The 16,922-nt window shown below is 37.6% G+C and overlaps 1 protein-coding gene across 1 annotated transcript in view; it reads left to right on the top strand.

The window, feature by feature from the left end:
• Positions 1-1,029: 1,029 nt before the first annotated feature.
• Positions 1,030-16,922, top strand: part of LOC109062490 (collagen alpha-3(VI) chain-like) — a 59,798-nt gene continuing 43,905 nt past the window's right edge. Inside the window, 8 exon segments of the mRNA XM_042763642.1 lie at positions 1,030-1,308; positions 5,836-5,945; positions 7,936-8,532; positions 10,824-11,031; positions 11,033-11,415; positions 11,673-11,851; positions 11,854-12,289; positions 12,533-13,138. Of these exon segments, the coding sequence (XP_042619576.1) occupies positions 5,864-5,945; positions 7,936-8,532; positions 10,824-11,031; positions 11,033-11,415; positions 11,673-11,851; positions 11,854-12,289; positions 12,533-13,138 (2,491 nt within the window). The 5' untranslated portion in view covers positions 1,030-1,308; positions 5,836-5,863.

Here is a 16,922-nt window from a genome sequence, read left to right as displayed (position 1 = left end):
AAGGAAAGCATTAAAAGGCAATAGGCTGTATTTTTCTAAAGAATGACTACTCTTTTAAAAACTATACTTGTGAATTGTCTTTGTCTCTGTGTAACAAGTTGATACAGATAGCAAAACTCTTGTTCTTCTCAAAATCAACAGACTGCATCATTTCTCCATAATTTACATGTTTAATTTCTTTAATTCGACATTGATCTATTAAAATTGCACACAGTGGAGCAGAATTTGTCAACACATCTCTTGTTTGTTTTGGTAATCACTGCACTGAATCATGGGCATCAGTTGTTTATTCTCAAGGATTCTGACATAATTCAGAGCACAGTGAGGCTAGTTAAATCACCACTGAGATACAGAAACAGGTGTTTTCTGTGCTGAATTAAATGCGTATTATAATATTACTTTTCAGATTTAACACAACAGTAAACGTCTGATCTCTCAGGATTGACACCTCACTTTGATCCACCCATCTTAAGTCAGCTTGTTCTCATTGTGTGAAATGCCAGAGAACTTGTTTTATAGTTTTCACGTCACATGTATCATGTAACATTTAAACTTGTTAATAATTATCTGAATATGTTTTCTGATTTTGTTGCTATTGAAACAGATGTAACCCATTTATAAGTATTTGTGTGCTTTTTTATTCATACAATAAATGCAAAAATATGATCTTTATAGTTCTTGATTCATCTCTTCAGAATTTGAAACAAATGTCCCCATCCAGAACCTTGTTTGTCATAGTTATCTAAACAAGTCCAATCCAAAAATATATATACTAAAGAGGCTTGCAAGAATGTTCATATTGTGTTTGTGATTCTTCCTTCAGTAGGTAACCAAGGATACAATTTGAGTTGAAGGAGTATAAGGAGAAAAAAAATCTTGCTTTGGTTTGCTACATCACCTTCCCAAAAAGGAACAGCCAAACCAAATACAGCCATGGGTCTGTTTCTCATTTATGACTCTCCCACTCTCTTTTTTCCCCTCTTTGTGCTTTTTCCTTCTTCTCTATGCAGAGGAAAGTAAGAGGCGTGGAAATATTGGGTGGCTTTTCTCCAGGATTATCTGAGTTGTGTGTTCTGTCCCAGGCTGGAGTGAGTGGCACTGCTCCTCTGGAGAGCACACAGTCAGCTCAACGGACGAGAGTCTCACAGTAGAGCTCCGGTACGTGAGCTTATCAGTTTAACCAATCCAGAACAGTTCTCAGAAGGGAAATACCAGGAAGACAATGACCTAAGAGTTGTGTTTTTGCAGTCATTTTAAATTTCATTGAAAGATTGTGGAATACAGCACTCTGCATTCTTTATTTCAGAGGTAAGTTGTTTGGTTATATATGAGTCATGCAAATATGTCTTTGTAAGAGGAGCATTTAAGTGCATGAGTGAGAATCATCAAGATGGTGTGGTTTTTGGTGTATTTGGATGCGTGCATTCTAAAAATATGCTAAAATCCATTTTTACTCAAATTTGCTGTGTATGCACCCTTTTTACCGTAAAGTCTGGTTTATTTGTGTGACTTTTCCAACTCACACAATGTGAAGGCGGTTTTATTTAATTATAGTTTTAATGTTAAGAATTCACTGGGTACACTAAATTTCAAAGCTTTGGGAGAAAGAATGATTTTTTCTTGCACCACAGGAAGAGGCATTGCAGAAGAGGCAGAGCAAAGTGCTCTGATAAGTATAATACTTGAGGAGGGGCTCAGTGTTAAGAGTGAACAATTTAGCAGGAAAGTTTTTGAGACCACTGTTACCGTCATGTGTTTGTGATATGGTTACACATAACCTCAATGATTCTGTTATGTAAAAGTGTAAAATAAACATTTTTCTATAAAGGATATATTGCAGAATTTTCCTCTTAACTGTCTGGTTTAGTTGTTATGCCGATTTTTGTTTTCATCAAGATGATATTCAACCCGGATGAGAATAATATTGATTATGAGCTTGTTTAAACAGAAGCAAGAAGCAGAACAAGTCAGGAAGCTTTGTTGCACTTTTCTACCACTATAGACACTATTCAAATTGCACAGTAAAGACAGTGATGTGAAACATTTTTTCCACTGTCTTTGCCAGAGGGACAAAGAATGCTGGGAGAGTTAGAGCTGAGGCATTACATTTAAGTGGAGCAGAAACAGATGTGGACCCTTGACAACGCCAGAAAATCTAAATCCATTGCAATACTTTCCCATTGACTTGCATACATACAGGCAAACATGTAACTGTCACCACAAACACAGAATTGTAGGGTACTGATATTTACCCTTTAGGGGAAGATAAGGTGTACATTTGATGGTAGCCTGCTACTCCAGTGACAAGATAAAGTTAAAATTTGTACACGGTTTTTTTTTTTTTTTTTTTGAGAGTGTGGGCATTAGAATTCCTCTGTTGGGCCAGCTTTTAGAAACACTGACAAGGAGAAGCAGTTATCCCAATTTAAAACACTAGAGGTCAATGTTGACACCTTGTATTACTCATTTGGTGCTTAAGGCATTTAGACTGAGGTTGGTACAAACATGTTTTTATCCCATTATTGTTGCTTGGGCATTAAAACATTGAAAATGTTACATGTCATGTTACATTAAATATTACAAATTTACTTGTAATACATGTAAATGTAATACCATTGTGTGCTGAAATTTGAAAATGATTTAATAATTGTTTTCTGCATCCAAATGAAATAAATGCCAACCGACACAATTTCAACTCATAAAGTAATTTTGTGTAAGGAACTCTCTCTAGAACTCTCCTATTTTTATTTTTATTATTATTTATTTTTAATCATATTTGCATATATGGTAACATGGCAACCCAAACTATACCGTGATTCAATGCGTCCAGAAACTCTGAGAATGATGTGATGGAAAGTTTTGAATATGTGCCTTCCACTCTAAAAGTTTTCACAGTCGAACCTTTCAGTGTGATTCTGAGTTCAACAGGGAGGGGGCATTCTGTGTTGTGGCATATCGAAGGGTTGCCACCCGTCCCTTGAAACACGGAATCGTCCCGTAGCTATTTAAAGGTAAAATGACGCGTCCCGTATCAAATCAATACGGTACGCGATTTGTCCCGTATTTTACAAGGCCAACAAGCTGAATCAACAAATAAGTATTTTGCACCGTTTATAATGCTAATAGCAATTATAATTAAATTAATTTCTTAAGAAGTTAGAGAAGCTCATTTTGGTGTCTTTGTTTCCATGGCAATGATGGAGTCTCCAGAACGCGCGCAGTTAAAGCTCTTTCACGCGAGCGCACTATTTGCTAAACCTGCGCGCCGCGGTTTAAATCATCGAGGAGCTCACGTCCGCGCTTTTGACACAAGACTATCCAGATGTAGAGCTGAACGAGAAAGTTATCAATGTGTCTGTCCAGTAACTAATGATGAACGCGCAGTTTGCAGAGAAGCATATGCTCACGGTGGACCGTGGACTGTACATTTTTCGCTATTCACCGCACGCCAGCGACCACTACTCCGTTGTTGAAAGACAGACAAGCAAGATCATTCTCTGGGGGAATACCTATTATACGGTCCACACTTTGATTGATGTCTTTAGGACCAATAGTTTTTGAGAACAGTGGGTAAAAGTACCTCCTCCGCCAGTGTGGTGAAGATGATAAAGGTTAACGGTGTTCCGTACAGGCGCGTAACTTGATTTTATCGGCGAAAATGGACATTTAACTGATTAATTGTGAACTGTTTATTTATTTTAACTGAAGAAAACATTATTTAAATGAATATGAAAGATGAGTACCTTTTTATTTTGGTTCAAATGTAAAGGACCATGCGAGTTAGGCATGATGGTGTCGTGATATTAATTATGGCATGCGAGTTAAGCATGAACCATGTGAAACGTTAGTGACTACCATTTCCATATCTTTCTAAAGACAAGAAGGTCAAACAATTTGAACTGATTAATACAAAAAAAAAAAAAAAAAATCAACTAATGTGAAAACTTCATAGCATAAATGATCAGGATGCGTGTGTTTACAGCTATTTAACATTTGACACTAAACTGATTAAAAAAACCATTACTAGGAATTAACGTGTTCATTTTCTGTGTGCACTATTTACATTGTGTGTCTGGGCGTCTGTAATGTGTTTTTATGTGGACAGACAACATTACTTTTTTAATGAAAAGTTGGCTTTGAAAAAACACAATCAACTGAGTTATAGTAATTTGTTAAAGAATGAAAATTTAAAATGTTAGAATATTCAAATCATGTAATGCTAACTTAATTGACCCCTTATCAATATAAACACGATCACTGCACGCAGGATGTTGGGCAAACAGTGTCTGCAGCATGTGCTGCCTGTCTCAGGTGAGGGTGGCGCTAAGTGGTCATCGCCCGCAATCGATGTTTAAAAATTGCCTTCGGCCTCTGCTCACTCAAGGCCGCGGTGTATGACGCTTTTTCGTTGAGAAATTTAAACTGTTTTTGCCTTCCAAAAGAAGACATGACTAGAAACCATGTTTATATCATGTTTATAATGGCTTTTATGTTTATGTCTCATCGCTCCGGCCGGACAGGGCATCACAATATGTTAAGAGGCGTAACATTTCTGTCTCACGCTTGAGGCATTCGGCCAACCACAACAGGCTGGATAGCTGGCCAATCACAGCACACCTTGCTTTTCAGTAAATTTTTTTTTTATTTATTTTTTTTAAATCGACACATTTCAGAAGGCGGGGCATGGAGGAGAAACAATAATGTACAGTATGTGGAAAATAATGTATTTTTTTAACCTTAAACCGCATAAACACATTTCATTACACCAAATAATGTTATTTTTAGCAACATCATATGACCCCTTTAAAAGACAAGGCGTTAAAATGCAAACACTGCTAATTCAATGCATTATTTTTTCAGTTATTGCAATTCAACATGCTTTTTTTGTTTCAAAGACATTTGTCATTAATTTTCTTTCATAGGACCAGCAGCTACCCACATTCTTCAAAGTATCTTCTTTTGTGTTCAGCAGGAGAAAGAACTTTATGCAGGATTTGAACAACCTGGGTAAATTATGACAGAATTTTTATTTTTGGGTGAACCATACCTATAAAGTGACAGACACATCTATGTTTCAAAAGGTATAACCCAATTGTTTTATTAAAATCTCGATAGTCTGTTATAGCTTGATAGACATTATATTTTTAGACATTATTAGACAGATTAATTAATAGATTATAATTTATGTTAGACCCTATTTATTAATTAATAATTTATATTGACCATATAAATATATGAATATATGAATGGGTGTCCAACCCTAGGTAAACCCTGTCTGCATGTTATGGAGTTTTTGTTTGTGTCCAGTACTCTAGATGTTTTTGTTTTTTTCCTGAGTATGAACTGCGTAGTGCTTAGTGGTTTTTACTGGCAAGTGAGGAACATTGATGTGGGAAGAAAACCTTTTAAAATCCTGAAATCTGACAGCTGTGTGGATTTGGCTCACGGGGTGGAAACAGGTCAAATAAATCTCACTGTGCCGTCAAAACTTTTCCTCTCCTCCTAAAAATAAGCATAAACAGCCCAGAGGTATTTCAGAGAATATTTATGTTATATTTTATGAGATAAGATGAGAACGCAAACAACCCAATAAAGGATTATATTTAGAATATTGATCATTTGATACCTATAATTTGATGGCAAAACTGTGGATGAACAGCAGTCATATGTGTTTGTGCCATTGCAAGTAAGTTTAACAGAAATAAAGGGATGTTCTGTAAGAATTTCCATATATATATATATATATATAGATATATATATATATATACACAGTATATGGTATGCTGTACTCTTTCCCAAAAACTTAAAAGCAGTTTTGTTGTTTTTTTCCCCCAGCAGTCTATTCCATACGCTTTTGTGGACAATGGGGAAGAGCCGGTTATTACTGTTTGCCCTCTGGGGTGTAATGGTTTTTGGCCTATTCCCAAATCTTGAAGCTCAGGATGGTAAGTTTAGTCCATTATTTTTTATATGTATATACAAAATTATATTTATTTATTTATTTTTACCTCTCCAGGCTTCTTTGAGATGTAAACATCATTCTATGGGTGAAAACATGTTCATTTTACTGTGCTACGTTCCCTTGACTGGGAAGTGACTTTAAAATTAGGTATCTTGTTTTATTGTTAAATATTAAGCTCTATTGTTAAATATTAAGTTTAAATACATCTACTTGTACAACAGTAAGTAAAATAGGAGCATTACAGGGTGATTTTAGAAGACCCCATCAATGCTGCTCACTTTTGTTAAAACTTTGAAATTTCATATTCAAGACTGTGAAGAGAAACAGCTACAATTTACTGATTTAAATACTTTGAAACCATTCAGAGCAGTTTGATGTCGTTTGTTTAGAATCCCTAATGAACAAAAACAATTCAAAGGATAATTGAATTTTAAGCTTACACCTACAACCCTGACGGGTCTCAAGAGCTACTGTCAGCGTCGGGAACGGCCACAGCCAGTTAATATTGACTATAGGTAACTCATGAAAAATTAAACTAGAAACAACCCAATTAACAATTCCCCCACTGTTAACATGACTAGTTTTGTCACAGTCACATTTTCTGCATGCTGTGACTCCTCTTGTGCTGTTTAAGTGCATTTGAAACAAATAGACATGAGACAATGGATTTTAGTTGTAACGGAATTTCAAAACTTTAAACATCCATCCAACCATCTTTCTGTCTCTCTGCCATTATCCATTCACTTATTTATCCATCCATTCCTCTACTAAATTCTTGGAAAAAGGTAGATTCACTTCAGAAATGTATGCCTAAATTCTTTAGACGACAAGGTATCACTAATTTATGTCTTTGAGACTTTAGAGATCATCAGCAGCTGATAATGGTTAACCATCCAGCACAGCTTATGTCTTGAGAGCTTAATGTCTGATTCTTATGTGTTTGTGTGCTGACTGTCTTCACTGTGTAACCATTTAAGTAAAAAAAGTGTTCCTCCACAATTGATACAGTGATGAATCCATATGTTCTCATCTTTGAATTGTTTACTAAACAAAGAGCATATTTCACTGAATTTTCAATATTAAAGACCCCATGAATTGCATTTGTGTCTATGTAGGTTTGCCTTTAGCCATCAATGGTATTTTGTAGTGTGCTCCTAAATGATGACAAACTGCACTTTTAGCAGATCACTGTATTCATTTTAAATTTACAGCCTCTCTCTTCTAGAAAATAAAGCTAAAAGTATTGATGAATCATCACATGCTGTCTAGAAAATTAATGTCCCTTCCCTAATATCATCTGCAGTCGATTATCAAGGAGTAAACCATGGCTCATATTTGTGACATAAAGCTTATTGGCTATTTAAAAATGGGACAAACCTTTCAATATATCCTGGCTAAACAATTTGTTTCATTAGATACTGTTATCATAAGAAATAAAACCACGACTGTGGAGTGATTTCAATCCACAATCAAATATGTGAAAAATGCCAGTAAAGAAGTGACAGTAAAAATATATATGAAGGTCCAAAGATGAGACAGAATGGTCATGACTGGTGCTTTTATCACTGTATACTGTAACATGAGTCTGCATGGTCTGACTGAACACAAGAAGATAAGATTAAATTGCCCAAGCAGCCTCTACAGGGGCCCAAACACATATACAATACAGAAACTTCATAATGTAAACACAATTGCTCACAGATTACAATTAAATACACTGTAAAATAAAACCCTACAACATAATTCTACACTATTTAGAGTATGAAAATGAGAAAGTTGCAGAGCATCTTCCTTGTTTCAGCAGACATGCAGTATAATGTCTTTGTGTTGTGTTTTAATGATGGATTGTAATTATCCATGATTATGTTTTATGCGTGCACCCCTCCCCTTTCACCCTCCCTCTTTTTTTAACTCACACATTTTGCACTATATTTTCTTTTTCTCTCTGTCCTCTCTCCACTTCTCCTTCAAAGTCCCTGCAACAGCCGACCTTGTACTCTTAATTGACGGATCAGAGAGCATTGGAGCTGACAACTTCCACCTCGTCAGTGATTTGGTGATCCAAGTGATTGAGGGGCTTGACATTGGCAGGGATGCAATCCGTGTAGCCCTCATGGTTTATAGTGCCGACCCTGAAATTCAGTTCTATCTCAATAACTTTGACAACAAAGAGAGTGTCCTCAGTTATATTCGGGGGCTTAAGTACCCTGGCGGTTATGAGGCAAACCTGGGGGCCGCTTTGGAGGAGGTGGCAGACAGTCTGTTGGGCCAAGATGCAGGAGGCAGGGCAGAGGAAGGGGTACCCCAGGTGCTGGTGGTGATCAGTGCTGGGAAGTCCACTGATGATGTCAGTCAAGGCGAGAGGGCCCTAAAGCTGGCCAGTGTGTACACATTTGGCATTGCTGTGGGTGATTCTGCTACTGCCCAACTGGAAGCTATTGCTACAGACAAAAGCTTTGTTCTGTCTGCTCCTGATGCCAGAACAGTGGCAAGCATGGGTGACCAGATACTGCCATACATTAATGGCGTCACCCAGCGCACCATTGTGATTCAAACAGATTTCACAGAAGGTATGTAATTACTGTATGAGGGGGATTCCATAGCGAAACTGAAGAACGGGAAATAATAACTGTACTCATCACGGACGTGGACCACCACTCTGCACATTTTGTGTCTCACTTATTTAAAACACCTGATTCAGTTCATCAGCCCATCAGGTTAGAGCTCCATGAACTGCACGGAGCGTGTCAGATGAGACATACAAAATGTGCAGAGTGGTGGGTCCCCAGGACCAGGATTAAAAACCAGTGCTGTAAACAACATATGCTGTTTGTTAATTAAGGGTGAAATGCAAACTATGGTTCACTGCTCTTGTCATGGATTGTGTTCTCTCTAAAATAACAATATTTACACTCAATCAAAAGTGTAGCACAGCTTTCAAGTGGAGAGATAACTCTTGTTAACAATTTTTGTATGTTTATATTCAGGATTGTATAAAATTTTGGTCATAGCAAATGTCCATGTTTTGAAATGAATTATCACTTAATGCTAATTAATTTTCATTGTTTTACTACATACAGGTCCTTCTCAAAAAATTAGCATATTGTGATAAAAGTTCATTATTTTCCATAATGTAATGATAAAATTAAACTTTCATATATTTTAGATTCATTGCACACCAACTGAAATATTTCAGGTATTTTATTGTTTTAATACTGATGATTTTGGCATACAGCTCATGAAAACCCCAAAATTCCTATCTCAGAAAATTAGCATATCATGAAAAGGTTCTCTAAACGAGCTATTAACCTAATCATCTGAATCAACTAATTATTAACTCTAAACACCTGCAAAAGATTCCTGAGGCTTTTAAAAACTCCCAGCCTGGTTCGTTACTCAAAACCGCAATCATGGGTAAGACTGCCGACCTGACTGCTGTCCAGAAGGCCATCATTGACACCCTCAAGTGAGAGGGTAAGACACAGAAAGAAATTTCTGAACGTATAGGGTGTTCCCAGAGTACTGTATCAAGGCACCTCAGTGGGAAGTCTGTGGGAAGGAAAAAGTGTGGCAAAAAACGCTGCACAACGAGAAGAGGTGACCGGACCCTGAGGAAGATTGTGGAGTAGGAACGATTCCAGACCTTGGGGGACCTGCGGAAAGCAGTGGACTGAGTCTGGAGTAGAAACATCCAGAGCCACCGTGCACAGGCGTGTGCTTTTGAACCAGAAAACAGCGGCAGAAGCGCCTGACCTGGGCTACAGAGAAGCAGCACTGGACTGTTGCTCAGTGGTCCAAAGTACTTTTTTTCGGATGAAAGCAAATTTTGCGTGTCATTCGGAAATCAAGGTGCCAGAGTCTGGAGGAAGAAGACTGGGGAGAAGGAAATGCCAAAATGCCGTGATGTCCAGTGTAAAGTACCCACAGTCAGTGATGGTCTGGGGTGCCATGTCAGCTGCTGGTGTTGGTCCACTGTGTTTTATCAAGGGCAGGGTCAATGCAGCTAGCTATCAGGAGATTTTGGAGCACTTCATGCTTCCATCTGCTGAAAAGCTTTATGGAGATGGAGATTTCGTTTTACAGCATGACCTGGCACCTGCTCACAGTGCCAAAACCACTGGTAAATGGTTTACTGACCATGGTATTACTGTGCTCAATTGGCCTGCCAACTCTCCTGACCTGAACCCCATAGAGAATCTGTGGGATATTGTGAAGAGAAAGTTGAGAGACGCAAGACCCAACACTCTGGATGAGCTTAAGGCCGCTATCGAAGCATCCTGGGCCTCCATAACACCTCAGCAGTGCCACAGGCTGATTGCCTCCATGCCACGCCGCATTGAAGCAGTCATTTCTGCAAAAGGATTCCGACCAAGTATTGAGTGCATAACTGAACATAATTATTTGAAGGTTGACTTTTTTTGTATTAAAAACACTTTTCTTTTATTGGTCGGATGAAATATGCTAATTTTTTGAGATAGGAATTTTGGGTGTTTTCATGAGCTGTATGCCAAAATCATCAGTATTAAAACAATAAAAGACCTGAAATATTTCAGTTGGTGTGCAATGAATCTAAAATATATGAAAGTTTAATTTTTATCATTACATTATGGAAAATAATGAACTTTTATCACAATATGCTAATTTTTTGAGAAGGACCTGTATATGATTTATCTATGCCAGCTTTATGTCAAGTAAAATAATGGTGATAGTTAATACATTGTATTTGTAAAAACCTTCAAGCTAAACCTTAATTATTCATTTTAAATAAATGATGAGAGCTAACTGTTTCATAGGTTGCTTGATTTTGGTTAGAATTTGCAGAAGGACTAAGCAGAATTCTTCTTTTTTTCTCCCCTTTTAGCTTTGGCTGTTGGGAAGAGAGATATAATTTTCCTCATTGACAGTAGCATGGGTACCGTCATAATCAATGCAGTGCGAGAATTCATCAAAAGGTTTATTGACATCATGCCAATTGGTCCTGATCAGGTGCAGGTCGGAGTGGCCATGTTTTCCACCACCCCAAGAATGGATCAACCTCAACTCATTAGTTCAATTCAGGAATCACTACTCTGCCCTCACAAGAATAAAACCCAAACCATCGGTTGAAGTCAACATTGGTGCTGCCTTGAATTTTGTGAGGACCAACATGCTCACAGCTGAGAGTGGGAGCCGCATTCAAGATCAAGTGCCACAGCTTGTGTTGCTCCTGACCAGTAAAAAATCTAAAGACAGTGTCCAACAACCGGCTGATGCTCTTCGTCAAATGGGTGTTCTGACTTTGGCTGCAGGCTCCAGGGCTGCCGATGAAGCTGAGCTCAAGCAAATAGCTTTTGATGACAGTGTTGTTTTCTTGCTGAAGGACTTCAGGATGTTGCTGCGCAACCCCAGAGAAATTATCTCCCCTCTCTCTACATTGTCTGGTGTTGTTGTAACAGAGATTCCAACTGAAACAGGTAATATTTAGAGTTCAAACATGCTAATTTTGTTTATAAAATAGCAGATTGTATTCTTCATAAGTATTAGTTATGTATATAGATAGATATTTAAATTAATAAGATAAATAAAGATTAATAAAATACTTCACAAAACCATGTATCTTTTCTTATGCATTTTTGCCCATTGATACTGTCTTATAGCACAAATAGAAATAATTGAACTTCATTTAAACGATACTTAGATATCTAAAATTGTGGTATGTAAAATCTTCTAGGCCCATTTGTGGATGTTACTACAGTCCACACCCAAAGAGTTGTCCGAGACATTGTCTTCTTGGTGGATGGATCTAACTATGTTGGAAATAACCTGCAACCTGTACTGGACTTCATTACTGAAGTGGTGAACAGACTAGATGTTCGACCGGAGCGAGTGGTGCGTGTGGGTCTGATTAATGCTTTTTTGTGAGGGGGAGTGTAGAGTTTCATCTGAACACTCACAGCACCAAACAGGATGTGCTCTCTGCCATCGCTCAGCTGAGATTGATGGGAGGACGTGCACTGAACACTGGTGCAGCCCTACAATATGCCCTAACCAACCACTTCCAGCCCGAATTTGGGTCTCGTAGGAGAGAGGGGATCCAGCAGGTCCTGGTTTTAATAACAGGAGGACCATCTCAAGACGAGGTCAAGGGGATTGCAGACCGTGTAGCTTTAGAGGGTGTTTTGACTTTTGCTGTTGGAGCTGGCCAAGTGGAAGATCGTTTCTTGAAAACTGTTGCTTTTGTTGAAAATTTGGCATACTATAAAAGAAATTTTGCTGACTTGTCAAGTGTTGTTGATGAAATTATGACACCACTGGTCACTGTTGTTGGGGAGACTGATACTCCAGTAGGTAAGCTGAAGCACATTTTCATAAAAAAGTAATTAAATAATTAATTTGTTGAGGTGATGAGTATCACTATTAAGTTCAAGAATACATCATATTAGTCAACATAAATTATTTTTTGCACCATTTTATTTATTTATTTTTATTACCTACATTGCTTTTATATTCAGAAATTAACTTTAATGTTGTAGATATTTAAGCATTTTTTGGTACTTAATTCACATGCTCTCTTTTTAAAATCTTTCACAGTGACTGAAAAACCAAGTCCCTCTGGTGGAGAAAGGGATGTTGCATTCTTGATTGATGGGTCTGATGATGTGAGAAGTGACTTTCCCTATATCCGTGACTTCATTTCCAAAGTCATTGATCCTCTGGATATAGGCTTTGATAAAGTACGAGTTTCTGTGGTCCAGCATAGTGAAAGACCAAGTCCTAACTTCTACTTGAACACTTACCAAACCAAAGATGAGGTGCTGAGAGCTGTAAGTGGACTCACTCTGGCAGGTGGCAGAAGTTTAAATACTGGAGCTGCCTTGACTTTCATGAAAAACACCATTTTGTCACCAGCAAACGGTGGTCGAGCCAGTAAAAATGTTCCCCAATTTTTGATCGTTTTGACTGGGGGAAGATCTAGAGACAGTGTCAGAGAACCTGCAGTTGCCCTAAAGACTGAAGGAGTTGTTCCTTTTGGTGTTGGAGTGAAAAATGCAGACCCTAAACAGATTGAGGACATCTCTCACAATCCATCATTTGCTTTCAATGTGAAGGAATTCAGCCAGCTCAGCACTGTGCAGGAAAGGCTCAAGAACTATGTGAACCTTCCAGATCAAGATCTGAAGATCATTCTAGAAATAGGTAAGAAAATCTTAGCTGTCTGTGTTGCTGTGGTCTTCTGTATGCTTGCAAAAGCAGCAGTGTGTGTTAGTGGTTTATTTTTTGGGTACTGTGCTATTCTTTGTTTCTAAATATTTCTCGTTGGTGTACTATGTCTTAGCCAATGCCGAAGATGTAGCAAAAGGTGTTGTGTTCATCTTGGATGGTTCTGGTGGTACTAAAAGTGGATTTGGTGAAGTTTGTGATTTTGTTCAAAGAGTTGTTGAGATACTTAATGTGAAGGAGAGTAAATGTAGAATATCTGTGGTTCAGTACAGTGACGATCCAGTGGTTCACTTCTTTCTTAAAATTTACTCAACAAAGGCGGAGGTTCTAAATCCCATAAAGGTCCTGACACAAAAAGGTGGACAAGCAGCTAACACTGGTGCAGCCCTCCAGTTTGTGAGGCACCAGGATTTCACTTTTTCATCTGGGAGTAGACAACTTTATGGAATTTTTCAAATACTAATATTGTTGAGTAGCAGACCATTTAGTGATGAAATAGTAGGGCCTGGCATTGCCCTTAAATATCTTGAAATAGGGACAGTGAGCACTGGTATGGAAAATACAGATTCAAATGAGCTGAAAACTCAGTCTCAATTCACACATTATATTGATCCATTTGATGACCTTCCTTTTAATAGAGCCAAAAATAGTTTAACATTAAAGAATATCTAAAAAGAATCTGAAGAAATTCCTAAAACTGAAGTTCCAAACTCAGCTGGTTCACTATAAGCAATCATTAAACAATTATTTGTGTTTTAGTTTTCAGAATTTATACAGTCTATGCATTTTTAAGTCACCATGGGTAAGAGCATCTGCTAAATGACTTAAATGTTAAAGAAATTGTTAAATGTTATAGAAATATATCAACACATATATGGGTTCACATTCTAGGATGGGTGAAACTGAAAATTCTTTTTTTCTTAAATCTTTCTTCTTGAATATTTTCGCATGTTTTCCATGTCTTTACTTTACATCTTTTGCACATAAAGATGTTCATTCCATGGGATTGTTTTTAAACTCTATTTCACTTGCAAGAGCTTTTTCTTATTCAACGCTATTCACATCCTGACCCACAAAATAATTTTTGAGGGTTCGATGTCATTGATATTCTTTGATTTACTTGCATTTTGAAACAGTTTTTTGCTTTTGTACACTTTTAGCTTTTGCTATTCAATTTATACATTGAATGAGTCAGATGTATTCCAATATCATTTTCTTTTTCTTTTCTTGGTAACTTGCCTGTTACAGGAATTAACAAACGGGATATAGTTTTTCTCCTTGATGGCTCCGATGACTCCAAAAATGGACTTCTTGCCATCCGTGAGTTTATTCGGAGAATGGCAGAGGATCTTGACATTGACCAGAACATTGTTCGAGTTGCTGTAATACAGTACAGCGAAGATGCTTTGACTTATTTCCTGCTTAATACGTACAGTAGTAAGAAAGCTGTAATTTATGCCATTAATGGCCTTACAGCAAAAGGTGGAAGAAACCTAAATACTGGGGCAGCACTACAGTATGTCAGGGACCATGTTTTCACTGCTGCTTCTGGAAGTAGACACCAGCTAGGAGTACCTCAGCTGTTGATTGTTATGACTGGTGGAGGGTCCAGTGATGACGTGGCTGGTCCTGCTGAAGATCTCAAAAATAGTGGGGTTCTGTCCATTGCCATTGGAATAAAGAATGCTGTAGAAGCAGAGCTCCAAAGCATAGCATTTTCACCTAGATTTATTTTTAATCTTTCAGCCTTTGGTGAACTTTTAAATATACAGCCTGATATCCTCTCCTTTATCAAATCCAAAATGGGAATAGAACCCCCTACTATCATTGGTAAGAATAATGACACATGGCATATTCCTCAGATTCAAACTTTTTCTTTTGACTTTGGGCATTTGATAGTTTGGATATGAACCTTCATCCAAATCTACTTTCTTCACTAAACTGCTTGCTTTAACCATGAGGGCATTTATTGATAGATTCAGCTTTCTTAACATATAATAAAGAATGGAAAATAATGGCCTTTGCCACTAAATATTTACCTGTTCTGCTCTTCTTTTGCGTTGTCCATCAGATAACTTCCATGGTTTTCCACGGGTTCTCTTAACCATGGAAGAGTCTTACTACTCATGGAGATTCCCCTTCAGTTTAAGCTCTTGTTTGAGCCAATGATTTCTCAATCATTGATGGTATTTCAAATCCTTGTTCTTCCCTTTTTCTATTCTGATTGCTTAATTGATCTTAGTCAGTTGAGCATGAAAATACAATGATATCATTTTATAATGGACATTTTTCTTTGTTTCAAATATTGCCGGCATATTCTTAAAAACACAAATATAGCCAAATGTATATAGATTGTAAATTTGTCTTTAAATTGTTTGTTCAGGTTTAATTTGTATTGTTAATACTTTGAAAAGATCACTACATGCAGTAATGTGCTTGATGTATTTAGTGTGTTGATGTTTTGTCTTACATTTTTATAAGAGTGCGCTTTACTAAAGCCATTCAATTTTCATCCAGTTGAATTGGATGCAGCTCAAAGAGACATTGTCTTTGTTCTGGATGGGTCTGATGACACCAGGGATTCATTTAAACCAATGTGTCAGTTTGTTCAAAGAGTGGTGGACAAACTCAATATTGGGCCAAGTAGAGACCGAGTGTCTGTAGTTCAATACAGCAGAGAGCCACAGGTCCATTTTTACCTCAACACACATGCCACAAAGCAAGACATTCACAATTCAATTGAGAGTCTGAAACACCAGGGAGGAAGTCCCCTCAACACTGGAAGAGCCCTTGACTATACCAAAAAGAACATGTTCGTTGCCTCTTCTGGGAGCAGAATCCTAGAGGGAGTTCCTCAGGTGCTTGTGCTTGTGACTGGCGGAAGGTCTCAGGATGATGTTAGAGCTCCAGCTGCTGCTCTGAAAATTGATCAAATTGTAACATTCAGTATTGGCAATCAAAATGCAGATGCTATTCAACTCCAGGCAATGTCATATACTCCTGGTCATACTCTTACTGTTCCTCAGTTTGATGACCTTCAAACCATTGAACAGAAACTTGTATCATATGTCAGAAGGGTTCCTCAGCAGCCCAGGAGGCTTACAACAACTACAACAGGTAAGAATGATTATTATTTCTTTTTTTTTTTTTTTTTTTTGGAATGTGGTTAATTTAAAGGAGTAATGGGCTAGTGATATAACTATATATTTATGCTCATTGCAACAGATGCTGGAAAGAGAGATGTTGTGTTTTTAATCAATGGCACTGATGAAACAAAGGGAAGTTTCTCAAGAATGCAAAACTTTGTTCAGACCCTGGTTCAGAAACTGAATGTTGCACCAAATAAAGATCGTGTTTCAGTAGTCCAGTACAGTGATGATGCAGCCATTGAGTTTCTTTTGAATACATATTCATCATCAGATGATGTTATAAATTATGTGAAACGTTTAATTCATAAAGGAGGAAGGCTGCGTCACATTGGGGCAGCCCTACAATATGTTAAGGACAACCTGTTTACTGCTGCTGCAGGGAGTAGACTTTTGGAGGGGGTGCCACAGGTTCTAATTCTACTGAACTCTGGAAGGTCTAACAATGATATATACGTGATCAAGTCAAAGTTTTGAAAGACATTGGTGTCATTTCATTTAGTATTGGTACCACAAATGCTGACACACTTGAGTTACAAGCAATATCCCATCAGCCCAACTACTTTTTCATGTCTGATTCTGAGAGCATTTTTGATGTTCAAGAGAATATTTTA

Source organism: Cyprinus carpio, chromosome A9 (assembly GCF_018340385.1).
Source record: "Cyprinus carpio isolate SPL01 chromosome A9, ASM1834038v1, whole genome shotgun sequence".
NCBI classification, from domain to species: Eukaryota; Metazoa; Chordata; class Actinopteri; order Cypriniformes; family Cyprinidae; genus Cyprinus; species Cyprinus carpio.
The sequence above is the reverse complement of the archived record's forward strand: the minus strand, read 5'-3'. Positions and strand labels throughout refer to the sequence as shown.